Raw genomic sequence first — 21,877 nt, 5'->3', positions numbered from 1 at the left:
GCATTTTCACACAGTTTAGTTAGAGGATTATTGGCGTAGAGCAATCTGATGGCCAATAGGAGGCAGCTTATCTGTGTGCTGCCAAATTACACCAATGTGAAAAGATGTCTATAGTATTTAAAAACAAGAAGTACTTATTGAATGTAGAGACCGATAGCTACTAATATTTTAGCAGTTTGTTAATGATAGTGACACACAATGTGACAATTTGGCAAGTGGAAAGAACATGTTCCATGGTCCAACATGATGCAATTTGTTTTACAAATAAATATCTGCAAAGTGTGGCATACACAAGTAGTTAGCCCCTCTAATCTGAAGGCCAACAAGAAAATGCTGCATTTCATATTCCCATTAGAACTCAATAGAATAGAATAGAAATCCCCTTTATTCTCCCGCAGTGGGGAAATCCTGGTGCAAGTGTCAGGCAATCTAAGCCCGCAGATTCACACAAAAATACAAATATAAATTTCATATTTACAGAATTTAGGATAACTTAATGTATAAGGACAAAATTATAACACAAAATACACACTCCGGTCCAAAGGCATGTGAAGTAGTGAGTGTAGTATAATAAAGTAAAGAAACAAAAAAAAGAAATGACATGTGTGATAAAGTAATAAGAGGCCCAGAGCCACCATCTGTCTTTGAATGCATCAGATCATCTAACCAGCTTATCAAAATCTCCAGATGAGTCATTTAAGAAACTTAAAGGCGGATGCAATCATCTGACATGAGTCAAGGTTAGCATCCATCTATGCCTGCTTCTTTCTGTGAATAGCTCTGGATTACGGCTTTGTTTGCTAATTAGTTCTCACTGACGTGTGGTCTACTCCACTTCAGCAGGCCATGCTGAGAGCTCCTTCTGATCCTTCCGACCTCAAAAACTTTCTTAGCAACGGCCCATGTGATACCGAAGACTGATCTTGGTGTCAGTGGACGTTTCAGGAGATATTCACCCTCTAGGGGTTTTTATTTTCGGCCTGAGCATAGACCGAAATCCAACTGAGACTGGAAGGAAGGAAAACTGATCTTCAGATGCTCTTCGTCTAGTCTGAGTGAGCTTGAAATATTTTGTTAAGACAGATGAGCAACTCTTTGTTTGATAGATACCCTCAAAGACCTGCAATTTTTCTAAAAATGGTGTCTCTTCAGACTCAAAAAAGACAGAATGAACATAAATTCATGTCACACTTTTCAGATTTTGCTCATTAAAGTATTCCAAGTCACACCCCTTAACTTCATGACCTACTTTGTTTTGCTCCATCATATAAAACTAGTAAAACACTGAGACAAAATGTGAATATAAATGGAAAAGTCACTTCAACTGCAACATCAAGCACATGATCCACAGGTTTCCATATCTGTTACAATCTGTCCATATTTTAATGCATTAAAACCATCTCAAGTGATCCTTCAAATTTCTTAATAATCTCACTGATGATCTGTCATTGGTCTGTACTGCATGGTAGTAAATGACATTGCGCATATCGAAGTTTGAAAGTTTAAGCTGCTTATCACTCTCAACACCATTTCTCCTCTCCTTCTCATTAGGAGAGATCAGATTACATATCATTCATTAGCCGGCCTCTCTCACTCTTCCACCGGGATTTCAGCTCCACCTACTGCAGCAGTGGAGCTTCTTTCATTGTGCTTGAGTAGTTCAAATGGCCACCTGTTGTATGGTTTTCATACTTAATCAAAATGTCTGTTTTCATTACAGGAAATGATAAGTAGAAAACTGATCATCTAATAGGCAAAAGGTTGCGAGGTTTCTTTCTTTCTATGTACTCTGCCTAAGCTGTCACCTATACATCCAGTCTAGTGGATTATTACCGGCATTTCAATTACAAATGCATACAAACGATGTACACAATCCGCTAATGTCGAAAATACACAATTTTGCAATTGCTGTGTTTTCATTAAATGACAAAATGCAATTAAAATCACAGGTGAATAAGTTTGGTCATGCAATACGTCAATAAAAAATGTCCTATGCTGTGATCGTCGAACTACTTCCTGTCGACTTTTTCTTCATGGTTTGCGCCAGTGGCAACATCCGATTGTTGACCACGTGAAAGTCCTGGTGTTCACTCCTTCACATGTGTCATCCTGTTTTCACCCCCAGTCAGTGACGCCATGTTGAATTTTACAAGACAAGACTTTTTTGCTACTATATTGTAAACCAATCACCCATTTTGAAAGGGAAGCACGACTATTTGTGCCAAATAAATGTGCTATTCTTGAGAAATGTAGCATTTTTTATTCACTCTGTGATTTCTTCCTCTGCTGAGATATTCAAAAAATAACAGTCAAGGACTATAAGGCGTTTAATTTTGGATCAGGCAATAAGGCTCTAGAAGTTTATGGGCTTTTGGCTTGGGGCCAGAAATATATGGCATATGGACCAGATATTTTACTGTTCTTAATATTGCCGAGATGAATTTTTACACATCTGAAAAGTAGAACATTGTTTCTCAGCATGTTGAAGGAGCATCGCCTTGTTTAAGCCTCAGTCAGCTTGGTGTTCTCCTGACTATTGAAGTGTGAAAGAACAACATAATGAGATCCAACAAACTGCTTAAAGCTTTCAAAAAGAAGGCCAACTGCCTGCATCCTCCGTTTTTTGTTGTTGTTTTTTTTCTTTCTGTCGAAGCAAGTTCAGTCTAAAAGTAGAGTGTAGAAAAATGTTAGTGGAACATATTGCAGGCTCCTGCTACGTTTGAGAAAGTATGCCTGTCAATGAGAAAAAGGCTGCATAAATTTAACTTCACTGATTGAAAATCAATTATGAACCTTCTTTTTCAAAGAACAAGCCTATCATTGTATTATTTGGACAACTAGAGCAGAGAACGTTTAGTATAGACCACATTCAGCATTCCAGGAAAAGAAGCTCATGCTAGCTGTGAAGCACATTGATGGAAGTGGCATGGTTGGGGATGCTGATCCGTGATGAATCCTGATGTGTATCAAAACATATGAGACCATCATTTAAACGGAACTGGACCCTACAACATTGTAGTTACCCAAAGCATACCAATAAATTTTGATCTCATTGAAATGCTGAAGAAAGAGTGACAAATGTACAGGAACAGGTGCGGGGTAGAGGCAACGATGTGCTACATGATACCAGAGAAAATGCTTTCTGTATGTAGCACTCTTCCTCTGGCATGTCAGTAAAAAGAGTTCAAACTGGTGGAACGCTGACGAAAAGTGTAAAAGGTTTGGAGTCCATCTTTTCTTACAAACAGTATGCATTGAAGGCAACCTGCTCATCACTACTGTAGATGCTACAAAGTTAACACTGTGAGGGTAAGATGGCGACAAAACGTTTAGGAAGTATGTTTCCCATGACCTTTTAATAGCAAACATTAAAACTGAGCAGCTGAACTGCTGAAGGGTTTCCTTTACATTGGTTTTGCTGAACATGTCTAAAACCACACGATTGGAAACCCAGCTGTGAAGACGGAGTGAAAGGGGAAAAAATGAGAGACCTCAGACTCGAAATCCGCCTCGAACGTGAGCGATCAACCCAACCCCTGTGGTCACAATCGCGCTTTAACATCTCCATTCCCAAAATAAAGAGAGATGGCTTAAACAGTGACGGGAGGACGACAGTAAAACGTGAATGAAAGCGGTGGGATAAGAGCGATTGGGCACACTCAGACAGCAGAACCCACGGCCATGCCGCTGTGCTTTTTGCCAGCGGTGCTGCTTGTGTGCGCCGAGATAAGCCCGATCCGTCTTGCCTTGGCAGCGCAGGCTGGTCACGTAGCACCAGAAGGCAGCTTAGCCTCTTTACAAATCCGGAGGAACCTCTTTTTCCTACCCATCCTTCCTCCCACTCAGTCTTTCTGTCTCGCTACTGTCTTTGTAGAGATCTGAGGCTTTTCAGTCGTTCTGCTTCTCTCAGTGTTTGACTCTTGTCTGTTGGCTCACCAGACCAGCATTACCTTGTTCTTGTTGAGCTACAACCTGATTGGGGATGCTAGGTACGGCTAGTCAGATTTGTGCTCAGATCTCCTCTTTTCCCCTCTCTCCTATTATGTTTTGAAAACTAAAGAGTTTTCTTGTCTGGACAGTCCTTGTCGGTCCTTCCGAGTCTTATCCTATAGCTGAATAGCTAAAGTGGCCTGAAATGTATCGTCTCTCATGCAGAGTTCCTCTGTTTTTGTTCTTTTGTCCTGCTTAGATGTTTCAACTCAAACTGATTTTAATATAAGACAAAGATGACCAAAGTCGATTCAAAATTGTAGTTTTAAATTGGTGAATTGATGTGTTAATAGAAAATAAGCTGAATAAGAATGAATTATTTGCCCACTCAAGATGATACCTACTGGTTACACCTTGAGATTAGGAACTAATGGTTGAATGTTCTTCTTAAGGAGTTTTTGGTAAATAGCAGATTTTATGTTCTTGTTAGGGGAGCAAGTCCTTAAACACCAAGTGGTATCACACTGATTTGCTTGCCATATGGAGAGCGTTGAACATCAGGCAACTCAACACAAGTTATGCAATAGCAACAGCAACAATAGTTGAACATTATTTTACTTTCTTATTTTGTGTCACAAGCTTGCGTGACATCTATGTGTACAAGCTTGACGTTTCACTTATACAAATTTTGCCGATCGCTTGGCTGGAGGAGAGACGATCAACCGTACAAGTTCTGTAGGAAAAAAAAATTGAGAGGAAGTGACGTCGCCTCCCGCGTGTTGAGCGCTAGCGCCTTTTTTTTCTGATGCTGTTGGTTTATGCCAGATGTGACGGGACACGCACCTCCCAAATTGTTCCATTTCATTGTTTTATTTTGTCAGTCCACCTATGTAAAGCAAGCTTGTGCGTCATTTTTGGTCAGCAGAGGTTTTGTAAATCTCCCATGGGTGACGTCTTTGCCCTGCCTCTCAATAAAATTTTTCGATCTTAACTGTAGCGGCTTTACAGTTGTTTAGACACCTCTGGTTCTTTTGTGACCGTCTGGATGAGTTGTCCATTTGCTCTTGGAGTGATCTCGCCAGACCAGCCACTCCAAGGACGTTTCACCATGTGCTGCTCATTTTGGCTCTCACTGGGGTTCACTTTAGTCCCAAAAGCTTTAGAAAAGGCCTTTTGAAACTCTTTTTATGCAGATTGATTTTGCTTACCTTGTTTTGCTTTTCATCTGTTCTTGTACTTCTGTAGATCAGGACGGAGTTAATGGAGTTAGTAACATAATTCATGATTCAGCAAAAACAGCCAATAATACCATTCATAAGACCAGGTTTGTTTCATTAAAATTTTTTTACCTCAATAATTAAAATCTTAATTTGAAAACTGTATTTTGTGCTTACAGCAGGTTATTGCTAATTTTGCTTTATGATCTTATATATTAAACTGTGGCAAACAGACAAAATGTGTAAGGGCTGCAAATAGGTTTTCTGCAGCATTGTAGTTGATGTTGACTTACTGATGCGATGTAAACATGGAAGGTCAGGTCATGGCTGTTTCAGATTTGTATTTAAAAGAAAGACTTTCTCAGCACACATTTGGTTTTCTATGCGACCTCCAAGGTTTCAGACAGTTTGGGTAAAATTTGTACAAAAACCTCCAGAGTCAATCCAGAGAAAGCGCTGCTGCCTGAGGTGCCACAGTTTATTCTGCCTGTTGATAAGAAAAGCCTGACGACAATGTGCCTCCAGGGCTGCATGATTCTGGGGGAAAAAAACAAAACACCTCAAATCTCAACCCTAATTGGGATATCTGATACATCTGGGGTATTATTACACCCCGGAAACAACAGAGAGCTCATTTGTTTCATTCAGGTGGATCTCGCGTTAGCCGCCTGCGGTGTAAAGTATGACAGAGGTGCATCCCGGTGCCCATGAGTCACAGACAGGAAGGTCAGCGTACCGGCCCCGCGAGGGCTGGCAGCCATTACCACAAAGGTTAATAGTACGCTTTAACTGTTTCTAGCTGGCAGTGGAGAGGATTTGATGCTAATGTGGTTACAGGCGGAGAATGTCACCTCTGTTTTACCCGGTTATGACTTTTTACTCTGCGCTTATTATTCTCCACATTGTCGCCCGGACCGGACCGGCGCTGGAATTAATCACTGCCATCTAGGAGGTTCCTTTTTATGACGGTGGCTGATAAAACGACACTTAAAGGTGATTCAGAAAGAAACTGCGTGAATTCAGGGGGCTTTTTACTTTGACTTGATACATGTTTGGTTTTACTGTTAGGCTCGTTTGAAAGAGTTGCTTAATGAAGTGAGCTTATTTTATTGCAATAGAACTCAACCAAGAGACGATTTAAGAACAGGTTTTGACTCTGGCTCTATTTTTTAAGGGCATTTTCACACTTATAGTGCATATACTTTGGTACGAATCAGTTGATGAGGTTTAACTTGTTTGCTTTGCGTTTGTTTCGGTTTCTTTTCAAGCGGAGAAAACTCCGGATGAATCCAAACATGTTTCTACAAACCACACTGGACATTCAGTCTGTTTATTGGTCAGATGTTTTTGGTGAAGGAGTTCCAAATATTAATACAGAAAGTAGAGGTTGTGTTTTGAGCTGATATAAAAGTTACAAATGATTTTAAGCACCTCGGGTGTGATAACACCCCAACACTAACCAATTTGAATCCAAAAGAAATTCCATCAGTAAATTAAGCTACTTTAGCTTGCTAAAGTATTCACACCCCTTGAACTTTTCCATATTTTGTCGCATTACAACCACAAACTTAAGTATATTTCATTAGAATTTGATGTGAAAGACCAGCACAAAGTTGTGTACAATTGTAATGTAGAAAGAAAATTATATATGAATCAAACATTTGGAAAACTGAAAAGTTCCCAGATGTTTGAAATGTGATGTTTTGCTTTTTAAACAATATGATGTTTAAGATTATTTAGGGAAATTCTAATGGATTGATCATAGCTTTGATTTGCCAATTTGAGCTGATTCTCATCTCTTTTTAGGAACTGTAATCAACAACTTTAAAATTTTTTTTTTTTTTTGGCCTTCTTGGTACTGTAAATTACTGTTTCTAGTATGAGCAGCAATGACCCATTGTATGTGTGAGAGAACAGACTCTATAAGAGTTATATTGTTTTAAAACAAAAGATTTGCTGTGGACATTTCAGTCGGTACTTCACTTTAGAGATTAGCTCTGTTAGCATGTTTTACTAACTGTAATCAGCAGTCTGTATATATTCCCTGCATTGAGTCTGATATTTTCAAAACCCTGTCAACATTTCCAAACCCAGCATGTTCGCAGGACGTTCATTTTTACACAAACCTGATGCACATACGTTGACTGACTTCGGTCGGACCACGCTGGGCCATTAAGCGGTCAACAGTGACTGTTGATAGCGCAATCTGTCAGAGGTAAAAAGGTTTCCCTCACCAGCCAGGGCAGATTCCGGTGACGTGCCGATATCTGGGCACATCTCTGCCCAGCAACAACAGCACTCACAGATTACAGGAGTGCGACAAGGAGAGTATCTGCTCCGGATGTTTTACGCATTCAGGACGCAGGCGTTTGTTGTAGCGGTCTCTCATCCTCTGGTGTTCTCACTGGACAGTAGATCAGTATCACATTAGCTTTTCGTATTTTTCTGACATTTTCCCATTCCTAAAATGTCCTCAGAGGATTTTCAGTCACGTTTGGGTTTTTTTGTCTTTGCAAAAGCAGGACTTCCAGTCCGCTTTACCTTCACTGATGCCAAGGGCAGCAAATGCAGATTTTTCTCCACCGTGTATTATTCTGTCATGCGTATGAGTCGACACTGTGCAGATCTAAATCATTGCACTGAGTCACAGCTTGGCCCGAAGCAAAAATGGCACAGAGTTTTGTAGCAACCAAGGCCACTTTGTTTGTTTTGTTTATTTTTTCTTCTTCCTTTTCCAATCTTTAGACAGCTATAAAAGCATAAATGTTTCCTTCTGTTGTGCAAAAAAAAAAGGAAGAAAGAAAGAAAAAAGCCACAGTGTGGGGGAAATCAGCTGAATTTACTGCAGTTCTGCTGTAAAAAGATCTGTGCCTCGGATTTATTGGCCTGCCGGTGTAATTATGTTGACCGGGAGTCTCTTGGTGGCCCTTCTCTTGTTGGGCTCAATTTATAAATGCCAGTGAGCCAGTAATCCCACCTTTTTCCCCACTTAGTTTGGAAAGTGCTGCAGCCATCCTGTGCCTGGGATTGATTACATATTGCTCAAATGAAGAGTAAGCAGTTTTCCGCTGTCGATTGCTTAGACCGGCCCCTGCTATTGATTTATTCCACAGCAGAGGGAAAATAAGATCTGCCACTTCGCATAACTGTTGATATTTGTTTCTCTTTAGCTCATGAATTTATAGGCATAAAACAGCTCTGTTTTGGGGGGGGTTAATATACTTATTGAGAAATAGAAAAAGCTCTCTTTAGGTTACGAAAGCCAGAGTAAAGCATTATTTAAGAAGTAGAAAAACGACAAAGCAGGTATGAAATACCACTTCCAGAAATTATGAGAGCAGAATGCCATTGGTGCCAATAGTCTGGCTCTTTAAATGATCGATAACAACATTGATTCCCCAGTGATGCCAGACTTATGACCTAATAAAGCATGTGGTATTTTTGTATACCACATGCAGGAGAAACACAAATTGTTTTAACGATCTTTAGTAAAACATCACTGCGTAGGTTTGCTCGATTCTCATTTCCCTTTTAGTGCTCATCTGGGATTTCTCCCATTGAGTTGATTTTTTTCCGGTTGAATTTCAACTAGCCCAGTCAGCAAACGGGGTTTTGAATGATGTCTATGTAGGGTTGCAGTTTGGCAATGGCAGCAGAGCAATCAGTCCATGTTGGCTGTGATACCAAATCTAGAGCAATTAAAGTCAATGCAAGAAGAATGTTTTTGTTTTGTTTTGTTTTGTTTGCTGGCAACATGAATACTTCTGAGGATGTGGTGAGGAATTATATACATTTGTTCAATTCTTCACAATAGACCTACACAGACTGTCACCGCCACATCACCATACCATTAGGAGAAGACCCCAGGACAAACCCAGACCCTGTTACTCTACTAAGATTTATTTTAGATGTGTGACTTATTATCTAATCAAAAATACTAGGGATGCACCATATATCTGCATCAACAATGATATTGGCAGATGTTAGACGTTAGTCTTTTTTTTTTTTTTTACTTATTGGTATCGGTACGGTCACTTTTTAATATCGGTGCATCCCTATGATATGTAAATCAAGACAAACTCACTTCTATTTATGCAAGCAAGCAAGCAACCAATCCCAATCCTCATGGAGACGTAATTCTTTGAGTGCTTTTTATTTTGATTTTTTTTGTGTCTTCCATTCACTGTCCTTGCAGCCTAATCAGTGACGATAATGACAGCCGATAGGGCAGCTGGATCCGGTCCAGAACGGTTGGAGTTTAGGACAATTCCACCTCTCTGATCCTGGTTTATCCCTGCTCTTCACCTCTTCCCATCCTTACCTCCTTCACCCCTCAGCTTTTAATACCACAACACCAATAATGTCATATTTTTAGTCTTTCCAGGGCCACATTTGCTTTGCTGCTGTTTATCCAGAAGAAAGAGTAGCTGGAGGAAAAGATTTTCAGCGCTCCACTCCATCCTCTCCACGTGGGCCATGTGGAGAGGATGATTAGAATAATCACTGTATGGAAGAACTATGGAAGGGAGTTTGATAGTGAACCTATGCACGTCCTTTTCTTTCCCTGCAAAGGCGAAACGAGGTAATCTTAGAAGAACCGCCGGCCGCTAAAGGAAACCCTGCTTAAAATGCATCCCCTCACTCGAAAATTCAATTAGAGTTTACTTTCATGAGGGTTATTTAGGACAAGTGCATTGAATATGTTTATTGCAAATGTCTCATCTAGAATGCATTTATGCTTTCAATTTTGAGGCACTTTGTAGCAATTATTACAGAGCTTTTTGGAGCAACCCAAAACAGCACTGATTTAAAGAGACAACACATTAATCACACAAGGCAGTGTTTGCCGGGGTTGTGGCCGCTTGCTCTCTTTGCCATTTCTTTCGGGTCCCTCACAATGTCAGCGTCAGTCTGTTCAGACATTTTAATGCAAAGGCTGTTGGGCATTTCTGTGGCATGTTGGTTTGACTGAAGTGTGACGTGATGTCATCTTTCCCCGGGTGTGACGCCTTGATGTATTGTCCTCACACGAGGGTAAATGCTAAGATACTCTCCCTGAGCTAACCTGCAAAAAATATATATATATATTGATTTCTTTTCCAATAAATGTTGATTTTAGGTTGTCCTGTTCCCCATTAAACAACTGTAGATTTGGGATTAGGAATACTTTTATAGTTCATTTGATATTTATTTTTCAGAATATTTTTGTCTGTGTTGTACAACAGGACAAAATGTGGGAAAACAATCTGTAGTACTGCTGACGTACCTCAGAGTTCTACATTCGGTCCTCTGCTTTTTAGTCTTTATATTAATTGCTTTCCAGTAATGTTAATTCTCAGATTCCTATAGGTGAAACTTTTGGATATTTACAAGCAGCAACAAAATAATAGCATGCAGAAAACCTGTCAAGATCTCTACCTGACATTTTAATGCTGGTCAAACCTTATCCATATTCTTTTAGACGTCTGTAGAGGTCCAGATTCAGATGTTACAAGGCAGGAAAACACTATCAGTACTACAGGGTTTCTAAATATGATGAATTATCTCTGGATTAAATACTTAGTTATTGTAGTAGTGGATAACATTTGCATGATTTGGCTCCTCCTACTTCAAATACCTTTGTTAAGCAAACTCACCAGGAGAGGCTGTAGCTGGATTTCCATTGACGATATAATTGCGCAGTTTGACATTTTGAAAATAAATTTGCTTAATGGAAACACGCCAGTTTCAATAAAACGTTTTGACAGTAGAATTAGGTGGGTTTTTTTTGTTTTGTTTTGGGTTTTTTGCTGCATCGAAATTGATTTATTTCGCAAAACTTCAATGAAAACATTTTTTTTGCGTCCTGCGAGTCACGCGGTCCACAACTGGATGTTGCCACTGGCGCAAACCATGAAGAAGAAGAGAAAGACGTTCTTTGAATCCATAAAAGAGAGGCTGGTAGCTAACCAAATTAAACAGCTGAAATTTGGAGACAATGACTTATGGTTTAGATTTAGATTACATCTCTATTCTATACAAGTGACCACATGGCTATACAAAACCTTGAGTTTTTATATCCAGAGGCGACATGCAAGTTGAGTATGTTTCAATAATAGACTGATTACTATCAATGAGTCCCGCCCTACACAGTTAATTACATCTTCATTGGTTCCTAATTGTCTATAGCCTCTGCTTACCCGAAAGGTTGGATCCATTTAATCACGGAGACAGTCACGCCTCAAACGATGCGATATGTCTGCCGCTCGTTAATTAGCCAGGAACATATCCATCCAGCACGTCTCCTGGGGTTGGGGATTCATTATCCAGCTTAGTGTACTTGTGGAAGGAGCGATGTCAGGTGATGGATGAAAAGTGTCTGAGTTGAGGACAGCTTTACGGCAGCCGTGATGTGGGTGGGGGCCCCAGAACGCCCGTTTTGTATCCTTCTTGAATTTAAGACGTCTGTCTGGCTCTTGAGTTTAGCTCCCTCTGCATGTTGGGGTTTCTGGGTGCCGTTTAATTCCTGTCTGGGGCCACCTTTAGAGGTTTTGTTGTAGGCAGGTGATTTATGGCAGTTTTTTTTTGTTTTTTTTTTTAAGGTAATGATGAAATATACGACTGTGTCTGAGTTTAAAGGAAGGTAATTAACTCCTGCAGAGGGTTTCGGCTCAGATAAGCTAGTGGTCGGTGACATAACAGCGTGTTGGCTTTGTTTGTTTGCCTGGCACTGCCTGTGTTGTGGCTTCCGCGTTCTGTCTCCCCCGTCAGGTTTATTGTGGTCTTAACCTTCAGCTCTCTGCTTGGCTTTATTATTTTAATAAATTACCGTGCATTGAAGGGAGCAGCGGTGCATGTCTGATGCATGTCCCTTCTCTTTCCCTTCCTCCTTCGACCCTCCCTCGTCCCGCGTTCGCCTCCTTTCCCGTTGTCTGCTTCTTGCGCCTATAATTAAGAGTCTTCTGGTAGCCGTCGTGCATCTCGTCACACGTGGCTCTCTTGCAAGGACCCAACATGAAGCGCATGCACAGAGGCAGAAAGAGCAACTGACTGATGCGTTCCTCCGGGTAAGCCGGCGGTCATCCGTCGCTGAGGCCGCCCCGGCTCTTGCTGAGCCTTCAGACGGCGAGGCCGCCCACAGAGGATGGATGACCCTGAGCGGGGGCAGTGGACGAGGCGCTGAAAGATGGCCACCGCTCTGGCGCCATCGATCACCGCTCGCCGCCCTGCAGAAGTGTCCTGAGAGGGACAAGCCAGGCAATAATGTCGGGTTGAAATGTGGCAGCGGCGGGTCGGTGTCCGGCCAGACGATGACACACCACCATCACCTCCGCCGTCGCATTTCCTACCGCTGATAAAAGCGTTAGGCTGCAATAGGGAGGCTTATCTCCACAGTCTCTGACATCAGATATGAACGGGAATGTGACTTTCAAACAGCAAGTCTGTTCAGCCCTTACTATGTACTTTGTTGTTTAAAATGATGTCATGGAAACAGAAGACGGGATAGTTGGAAAGTGGAAAAGATAAAGAGACTTGTATCTTTTTATTTTTTGATTTTTTACAAATAAGTTCATGAAATCTTTTCAATTCTTTCAGCTCCTTTGAGTCAGTACTCTGTAGAACCACTACTTACTGCCATTTCACCAGCAACTCTTCTGGGGAAAAGTCTCCATCTTTTCACTTCAACAGGCTGACGGGTTTATCCCATTTCACTTTGTCAAATAGCTCAGTCTCAGTCAGTTTTACATCCTTTTTTATATGTTCCCAATTGGGTTTGACAGAGGTGTGAACTCGTCCATGAATGCACTAATAGCACAACAATTGTTTAGCATTTATGAAAACGTTTAGCACACATAGCTTCACCTAGCTTAATTTTTCTGTATAAATTTTAATCCCTGACTTAGTTGGCTGTTTTTTTTTAACTGTCAGTTGAATAAAGTTTGACGTCTGTGTTGAACTTTTACTTATTGACTGCCAAGAATTTCTCAAGTAGTTTTGACGTTTATATTACTTTGAAGTGGGTGAAGACTCTTCATGCAACAGTTCCATTTTCTCACCTCACGTTCTCCACCCAGGATCCGGTACATTACAATCTGGACCCAGAATGCATCACTGTCAAACAGTAAAATGCTCAAAATCATTTTTTGTCCTGCAGGCTTTCTAAGTGAAGCATGTGGTCAGTTAGGCAAAATTAAGGTTGATGTACTATGTTGTAACATGTTAAGTCATTGACAATATGGTTGAAGTTAGCGCTTTAGCATTAGCTACTGCTAAATAATCATGCTGATATAGTAATAGACCAATGGAGCAGAACTAATGTTTATGATTAATACTTAAGGATTAGTGTAACTAACCCTTAAGTAGACTGCAACTAAAGTTTGGGTTGATCTTTGACTAGGCCATGTCTGAAATTAGTTTCATTTAAACTATTTAAACTATTTAACTTCAGTATTGTCTCCTCGGCTCCAGACTTTTCCAGCCTCTAACAGTTTTTATTTCAAGATGTGCATCCATATTGTCAACTCTGACAAGCTTTCCCACTTACTGTCACAGAATGATTCTGCCACCACCATATTTTACATATATTTGTTGTTTTGTTTTGTTTTGTTTTTTTACAGATCCTCTGAGTTTTTTCTTGCCAAACATGTACTTTGACATGTAAGTCAGAAATATGCATCTATGAACAATCTTCTAAACCTTTCTTAGTATTCGTGATTGAAAATGAAGGCGTTTGGGTTTCCATCATTTATCATCCTTTCTCTTTCTATCCATTTGTCCTTTTATCTCTATACTATTCCCATTTTATCGTGTTGTACCTAAGCAGATCGGGATTAAACCGGGGACTGTAGACCTGGTTGAACCAGTTCTGTTCCTTCTATCATAACAAATGGGTTACCAGGAAGCACCTGTGGGTTTGACTTACTTTACTCCATCTGCTTCTTCATCTCCCAGTCATACAGAGATGCTAAGCAGTTAAATTTGAATGCATAACGTGAAATGAACTCTCAATCTGTCTTGTTTGGTTTAATTATTGTGTTACCATTATATGGTGGGATGTAGGCCAGATTCAATATGTCTGGCATTCCTCAAAAAATTAGGAAACAGATTTTCTTCTGTTGAATGGTGGATGATTAACTGGGGGAAAACGCAAACATCCAGCCTGTTGTTGAAATCACATGCTTTCTAGAGAAAATATCATGAAGGATTTGAGAATTTTCCCCCTCCCGTTCGGAAAGTAATCCCATAAAAGCAAAAATCATTTGAGAAAAGGTAACTTTGTCCTGAAAAATATCGACTCTGTACTGAGTTATGTCTGAGAATAATTCTGACATAATAAAAATAGTTATTGTGGTCACACAAGGGTTAGTACTGTAGATGTCAGCTTCTGCAGTAATGCTTAAACAATGTCCACTGTGTGTATTAATATATATTAAGGTATATTTGGTGTCGGAAGTGTTACAACTGGCAGTTATGGGTGTTAAACCTTTTCAATCAATATTAGAATAATTGGTGAATCATGCCACACACCAACAGTGGCCAATAACCTAAAATTTGTGGAAAATGAAAGTAAAAATAAAGTAGACACAACAATTGTTTCAAAAATGTCTAAAATCCAAAGTAAAAGAAATAAAGTGTATGTCTATGATCAACACTGTGTGAAATAAAAAGATTAAAAAGACAAGTTAAACCAACTATTGAAACCAAACTCATCTTCATTCACTCCTCCGGGATGATGACCATGTGGACTGAGTTCTCGCCTGTTCAAAGGTTATCATTCCAAAATGTTGCATTTCAGGTGGATGCAACTTTGTTGCAACATTCTCTAGACAAAATGGACTTTGCAGCTCTCCCAATCAAGAAGCACTACTTTATTCACACCATATATCTTCTTGCTAACTGAGGCCTGTAGCGTGTTCTCTGTGGGGAAGGCGGTTACATAGTGTGATCTTTGGGTAAATTTGCTGGGCTGTACACTCCGTGGAAAATGTCCAACTGCTTTCACCTGTGAATAAATTACTCAGTATGGAGGAAAAGTCTTCAAGTTGCTTCAAAATGGCCCTTTTAAACTTTCCTAGATTTTAACAGTTGCTTTTCGGAAGTAATTTCCCCATCTAAAATCTCAAAACAAGTACAATTTTATTTTACTTTAAGAATTGCCCAATGTTAAGATTGTACTTTTGTACTTTTCGCAAATTACATTCCTACCTCAAATGCTCCTTTGCTCATCCTTGTCAGTCTGAACGCTGTCACTGGAAGCCCAGGCTAATGGAGGATTTTATGATCAGCCGTGACGTTGGGGTTATGACTCACGGACCAAACGACCTCACTGCTGCTCACAAAAGTGCTAAAATGGAAGATGGTGAAAGTTCAGTACTGTTTTTCTAGTGAAATAACGACTGGATGAAGCAAGTCAGTCAGATATCCTCACAGAAAAACGAAGCGGCCCTCTTTCTCCAGACGACTTGGCGAGTCAGCTTGGCATTGTTGTTGTCTTCACAGACACCGCAGCGCTGTTGATTCCCGTCGCCCCACTCATGAATATTTGGATGCCACTGCCAGTGCAGAAAAATGTGTTCATCTGTTGTAGCGCCTGGCAGGCTTTGGAGAGGTGAAATCTGAGAGAGGGTGGGATTTTTCTGACAAGGGCTGTTTAACACCTGTGATTGCTGCCATTGTGCGGATGCCTCCGCCTGATTCCTCCTGCCGGCAGACTCTTTTTATTGGTCGTCATCTCGTACGAGCCACGGCATAATGGAGCAGAACAGCAGTGAAATTCCGAACAATATATGTTGGGTGTTTATGCTCCGGCTCCGCAGACCGCTTCAAGAGACGCCATCCGACACTCATCACGACGGCAATGACTATCCGAAGCCGCCGTGGCGTTCCTCCATAAAGCCCTCTAAACAGAACACACACTGAAAGGCTTGCTTGTATTAGCCAGCAGGTACATTTGCGCTGCATGACTGAACTCTGCTGCGTTTATGCGCCTTTTATTTCAGCTGTAAACGGCAGATTGGGATTGTGCGAGAACTTGTCCCTGCATTTGTTTGCATGTTAATGTAGCCATTCAAGTGCCATGCTTATGTAACCGTCTCTGTTAACTTGGATTAGCTTTCATTCCCTAGTCTCTCCCTTTGACAGATGATAAAATCTGGTGTAGAGCTCTTCTAAGGCACGTGGCAAACTCAAAGTTAGCTTGTCATGCGGTCCTCTAGACTCCAGATGCCAAATTACATTGAACTTTTTTTTTTTTTTTTCAATTCTGCGATTGTTAAAATTCACAAAATATTTCACAAAAATAGTAAAAACAAAACGTTTAAGTGACTGGCTCCCACCTACAGGTGGCAGTATTTCTTACTTTTACATCACTTTTGACTCTTCTTTACTGGACCCCAATACGGCGAGTAACAAAGCGTCACATTTAGCATCATACATAAGAGCAAGTATTGAAAAATATTTCTAAGTTAGCACCACAAAATCTGTGACTTGTTTGCAAAACGATCATGTAAACAATTGTGAAACTCTTTAGGGACTGATAGCTGTGAAAAGATGTTAAATAAGATTTCATAGTAAGAAGTATTTATCGAATGCGGAGGCAGCTACTTATTAATGTTTTAACAGTTTCTTAATGGGTTTTAACAATATATTCTGTCACAACTGGCTCTTGAGAGCCTAATTCAAAAAATAAATTGTGTAGATTTTGCTCCAGAATTGGCCACAAGGCAAATTCAAAGGGTGTTTATTATCCAATTGAGTCTATAACAGCTTGGCATGAACCGGTTCCTGGAATCAAGGTATTTAAAAAAAAAAAAAAAAGTACAGAAAAGCGCTAATCGTTTTGCAAACACAAACAACCAAAAGCAAAACCATTTTTACTTCCCAATTGGCAGCGAGGTGAGCCAGAAACAAACTGACAGAGGTGGGTGTTAGTTTTTTGTTGTTTTTTTTTGGTTTGTTTTCTACTTTAACGAGATGGAGGTCGCTTCAAACTCAAACTGAAATCAACATTAGAAGTTAATTCTCTGCTTAGCACTCCATCTGAAACTGATCTGGATAGAAAACTAATAAGAAAGGTGATGGTATGAATTATGAATGCAGTGTAAACGCTGGCAGAAATATTGCTGCATCTCTAAAAGACGTAACATAAATGAATAAATAAATAAAATCACACTGCGAGGACCAACCTGCCTCTCACAAATAATTTATGGAGATTCAGAAAGACATAACACCACAATGAGTGCCGGTTAGCTGCTTTGCTCCAGAGTCTCTTTTAATTACCTCTTAAAAACAAGGAAATCGCACATCAAACACGCCGGCTTAAAGTAGAACAAAGTCACTCGTGTAATTTCCATGCAGTGATGCTCATGTAGTTGGACGAGCACATGGGGAATTCTTTCATTTTTCCTCTTTGGTCACAGCACAGCTTAATTAGAGGGTGAAGGTGTTCTTACAGGAAGTAGTTCCAGACCGTTATTGTTAGGATGTGTGCTGTGTGTTCTGCAGCCAAAGTGACGAGCAGGACTCCAGGCCCTATGAGGAGCTCGAGGGTGACTTGATGACAGCTTCGGGGCGGCCGTGCAGCCGCGCGGTATGTCACCGGGTCTGTTGGCGTTGCGTTGAGCCCATCAAGGACTCGGCTTGACGCGATGCCAGGCGGTCAGGAAGAAAGATTTAGTTAGATCAGATCCTCCTGGAAGCTCATCAGGTGCCGCTTCAGTCAGGTTCCAAGCTGCTGGCGTTAGCTTTCAGTTAAAGGTTTTATTTTCTGATGTTTAAAGTTATTGCAAAAAATCAGTCACGCCCCCTTGAACTATTTTTTTTGTTTCGTTTTATCACATAATTATAAATTTCATGGTGTTTTATTGTGGTTTTTTACAATTAGCCAACATAAAGTAGAGCACCATTTTGATGTGGAAGTAAATTGATATATGTTTTTAGTAGGGGTGGGCATTTTATTGTTTACAATTTATCATTTATGGTGATAAATTTTTTATCATGATTAGAATAAATGTTTAAAATGTTTATTTTTTAGATGCTTTATATACTCAGCTGAGGTTTTTAATAACTGTCTTTATTTAGAGTTGAAGAATAGAATAGAAAGTGTTCTACTCTACTCTTATGTTCAAAATTAGGGTTGACCTATTTATGTTTATTGCATAATAGGAACATTTTTAAATTGACAAATTCTAAGTGAAAATGGTCTCCATCTTTAGAGGCAGAAACAAAGCAGGCAAAGGTCAGATCAGGGTCTGCAGTACCCTAGATGGCCAGCAGATGACGCACATTTCTTGTTGCACATATACGGCCATCGTCATGCAAGCGCAGTGCTGGCATCTGTGGCTGCAGCTTCATCTGGGCAATCACAAAAGCAACAAATGACTTGCTGGTGTTATTCCTGGAAGAAAAACAAAAACTGCTCCCACAGTCCCACAGTTTTAATTACTCACTGCATGAATAGTGCTGGATCCGATTTCCTCTTGTTCCTTGAAACATTTTAGAGGTTTCTTTTGCAGCGCTGGCAGGATGAATAATGTACTTGAGGGTTCCAAGTTCATTTTCTGAGCCTGCTGCCCAATTATTACAACTTTCTTCTGTCCATCAACGTTTCGCTTTGCAGTCTTCATTTGTGTTCCTTCAACTCGCTCCGCTTCCCTCCTGCTGCACCAGCAGACATCTCTAACCATTTCTGCTGTCTGTTCTTTGAATACTTGACTAATTAAGTCACCTTAACATGTAAGACTCAAAAAGATCTGAATATAGTAAAAAAAAAAGAAAAATTTCAGCAAGTGAAACTTAGACGTTGGTTACATTCGTTAGATATAAGTCGAAAATGTCATGCTTTTATTTCTTGTAATTTTAATGATTTATGTTTTAGATGTAATAAAAATCCCAAATTATTATTCTACTTTTATTAGCTGCACATAAATGCTGTAGAGCTGGTGGTTGTGGTTCAATAAAATGCCAGTTTGTTGAATGCAGTCCTGTCTTTCCGCGATCTGCCCTCACGCTTGTAGACAGTTAAACCTCTAATCGTTGCATGCCGACATGATTTTCCCATAAAGAGACATAAACAGAGCTGACTCTCCAGCTTATTATGAATCCAATAAAATCACAGCATTACCATTGTTAAACTGCTTGTAGTGTTTAAATCTGAATCCATATGCTAGGTTTATAGTAATATACAGCACACAAATGTACTTTATGTGCTGCAAACCGCTGTACAAACAGAATAATGGCACCATCATTAAAGCTATTGGCAAGACTTTTTCTATGTTTCTTACCTATAGAACAACATGCCATGATAGTTTGTTTTGGGGTTTTTTTTCCCTTCAGATTTGTTTGGATATTTTGTTATAAATTGTTTATTCCACTACCCTCCTGAAAATAATCACCCAACCAGGGAGCATCTGATGACATCATATAAGGCAGATAAACCCTGAGCTTCATGTGAAAAGACGGCGTGAATGTCCTGAAAACTTCATTTCTGAAAAAATTATTTCAAGCAAAGTTATAAAATCCTTATAGCCTGGTCAGTGCTTTATATTAATATTAATATAAATTCTATCAACATTTTCTGCAGAAAATCACCCACTCCTACTTCCTTGATCGCCAAGCAGACATACTGCACCTTTAATAAGTGCGACATAAAATAACTTCTTAAAATCAGATTGTCGCCATATGTGGTCATATATGAAGATTTAAAAAGTACTATACAGATTATTACCATCACTATCCATCTGTATCAAGAGGAAAAATAAGGAAGACTATTTATTTGTAGATCTGCGTATCAATGCATAATAAGGTAAACTTAGTGTTAAAACAGCCATTTAAAGCATTTTGAAAGGGTCTCAAGTGTTCTCATATTTTAACTATTTGCCAAAGCATTATGAATGAGTAATAATCTTTATCAAATTATGTCAAATGTTTCTCATTCACCAAAGCTTGGTAAATACAATGCAGTTTGCTGTTGTGGTTTTAAATTTTCCATTGTATAAAATATTTATTATATTATTTATTATTCCTACAATAAGGAAATGCAGACTCCAGCACGTGTGTATGCTGAGATTTAAATTGTTCAGAAATGTCCACAACAGTTAAATTACTTAAAGTTTTAATATTAACATAAAGCTTTCCCCTCCGATAAAGGGATTCCGGTGAATGTGAAGCAGTTCCTGTTTTGGGGCGTGCAGGGCGCTGAATGCCTTCCAACACCACGGGTTTGAACCTGTGACTTGTTGTCGACGCAGGTTTTATGGGATGTCCGCGCTGGTTTGAAAGCTCGTTTGAAGCCTTCGCTGTTTCGGCTAAACACCTAGCTGCGGGACAGGGCTGTAATGGACTTCATCTTTTCCATCACGGGCAGCGGTGCTAGAGTTGTCAGAGACGCCATTTCTCAGAGACTGTGGCCGGGACACGAACAGGCTGGGGCAGCTCTCGAAGACAGACACACCCTCCACCACAAAACAGGTCTGTTTATAGTGTTGGTGACAGTTCGGGCACCCAGCCAGGGAGAAACGTTGTTTCCTAGAAACTTTGTGCTTGCTCTTTTAAAAAGAAAGTAGCGTCAATTGCAGTTTCTTGCCTCATAACTTTATCGAGTACAGCTCGTGCTCCTAAACGCACCATAAGTGGTGCTAAAACTTCTACACAGCTCTGAAGTTGGCTTATGATTCGAACCTCGTGATTTGACGCTATTTCACAACTTTTAAAAACTCTGGACTGAGTTCTGTTCAACAGAAATGGCATTCTTTCCCGCGTCTATAAACTGTGTTATAAACTATTTGTATTCTATTCCGGAAATCCTGTCCTGGTTTGACCCGTCTGAGAACTGAGAGGCTTTCTAAGATTTTAGTGCAAAAAAAAATATAAAATAATAAATAAATAAATAAAACGCCACAAAACAAACAAGCAAAAAAGTTGTATAATTCACAGATAGAATAAATGTTGCACAAATCACAGACTATTTTACATTTAAAGAATCGCCACGGAGTCTTAAAGTTTTTCAGTTCGGTTTGACTATTTTAAGTGTTTTCCATCTTTTCCCGTAGGCACGGGCTAACCTCACTTTTAAAACAAACAAACCTTTAGCTAGTACTTTCAGACATTGTCTACTTGTCAACTCTACACAGAAACAAAGGCCTGCTGGTAATCATATTTTACTATGCAAATATAAACGTGTATGTACATGCATGCAAAACATGCCTATACATAATTACCAAACCTAGGCTTACTGTAATTGCAGTACAGGTTGCTGCAGGGCCATACAGCGACATTTAAAGGGCCACATGCTCAAAGGTCAAGGGTGGCACCAAGCTTTTAAAAGTCCACATCAAAATAAACCTTGATGTGTTGTATTAAAAAAAGAAATAATGTGAATTATCACAGCGCTGTCTATCTCAGAATGGAAAGAAAAGCGGAGACTGGTAACTCTTCTTCAAGGAGACAAGAAACCAATATTGGCCAGAAAAAAAGGCTAATTGGTGCCTTTTAGTTCCCAATGTTTTGGTAACATTGGGAACTAATGTTGGTCCAATGTATGGTGCATGGGCCATTTGCGGCCCTAGAGTCTGAACTAAACATGCTGAAGCGGCTTTCAGTTTTTATGCTCCAACACTCTGGAATGATCTTCCTGCTCACTGTAAGCGTGCTCACACCTTGAGTTTATTTAAAACAAACCTTTTTATTTGCAGTTGCCTATTTGTAAAGAAAATTATTCTATTCACTTAATATTACATTTAAAAATTTTGACA

At 39.8% G+C, this 21,877-nt stretch overlaps 1 protein-coding gene across 4 annotated transcripts in view; it reads left to right on the top strand.

Annotated features, from left to right (window-relative positions):
* oxr1a (oxidation resistance 1a) overlaps positions 1-21,877 on the top strand; it is a 171,335-nt gene that overhangs the window by 75,773 nt on the left and 73,685 nt on the right. The window contains exon 1 of one of the 4 annotated variants that reach the window (XM_044117134.1): positions 20,328-20,594. The exons of the other annotated variants lie outside the window; for them this stretch is intronic. Coding sequence (XP_043973069.1) covers positions 20,462-20,594 — 133 coding nt within the window. The 5' untranslated portion in view covers positions 20,328-20,461. Of the gene's footprint in view, positions 1-20,327; positions 20,595-21,877 lie in introns of those variants that run through there. 4 annotated transcript variants of the gene reach the window in all.

This window comes from Gambusia affinis, linkage group LG05 (assembly GCF_019740435.1).
Source record: "Gambusia affinis linkage group LG05, SWU_Gaff_1.0, whole genome shotgun sequence".
Taxonomy (NCBI): Eukaryota; Metazoa; Chordata; class Actinopteri; order Cyprinodontiformes; family Poeciliidae; genus Gambusia; species Gambusia affinis.
The sequence above is the reverse complement of the archived record's forward strand: the minus strand, read 5'-3'. Positions and strand labels throughout refer to the sequence as shown.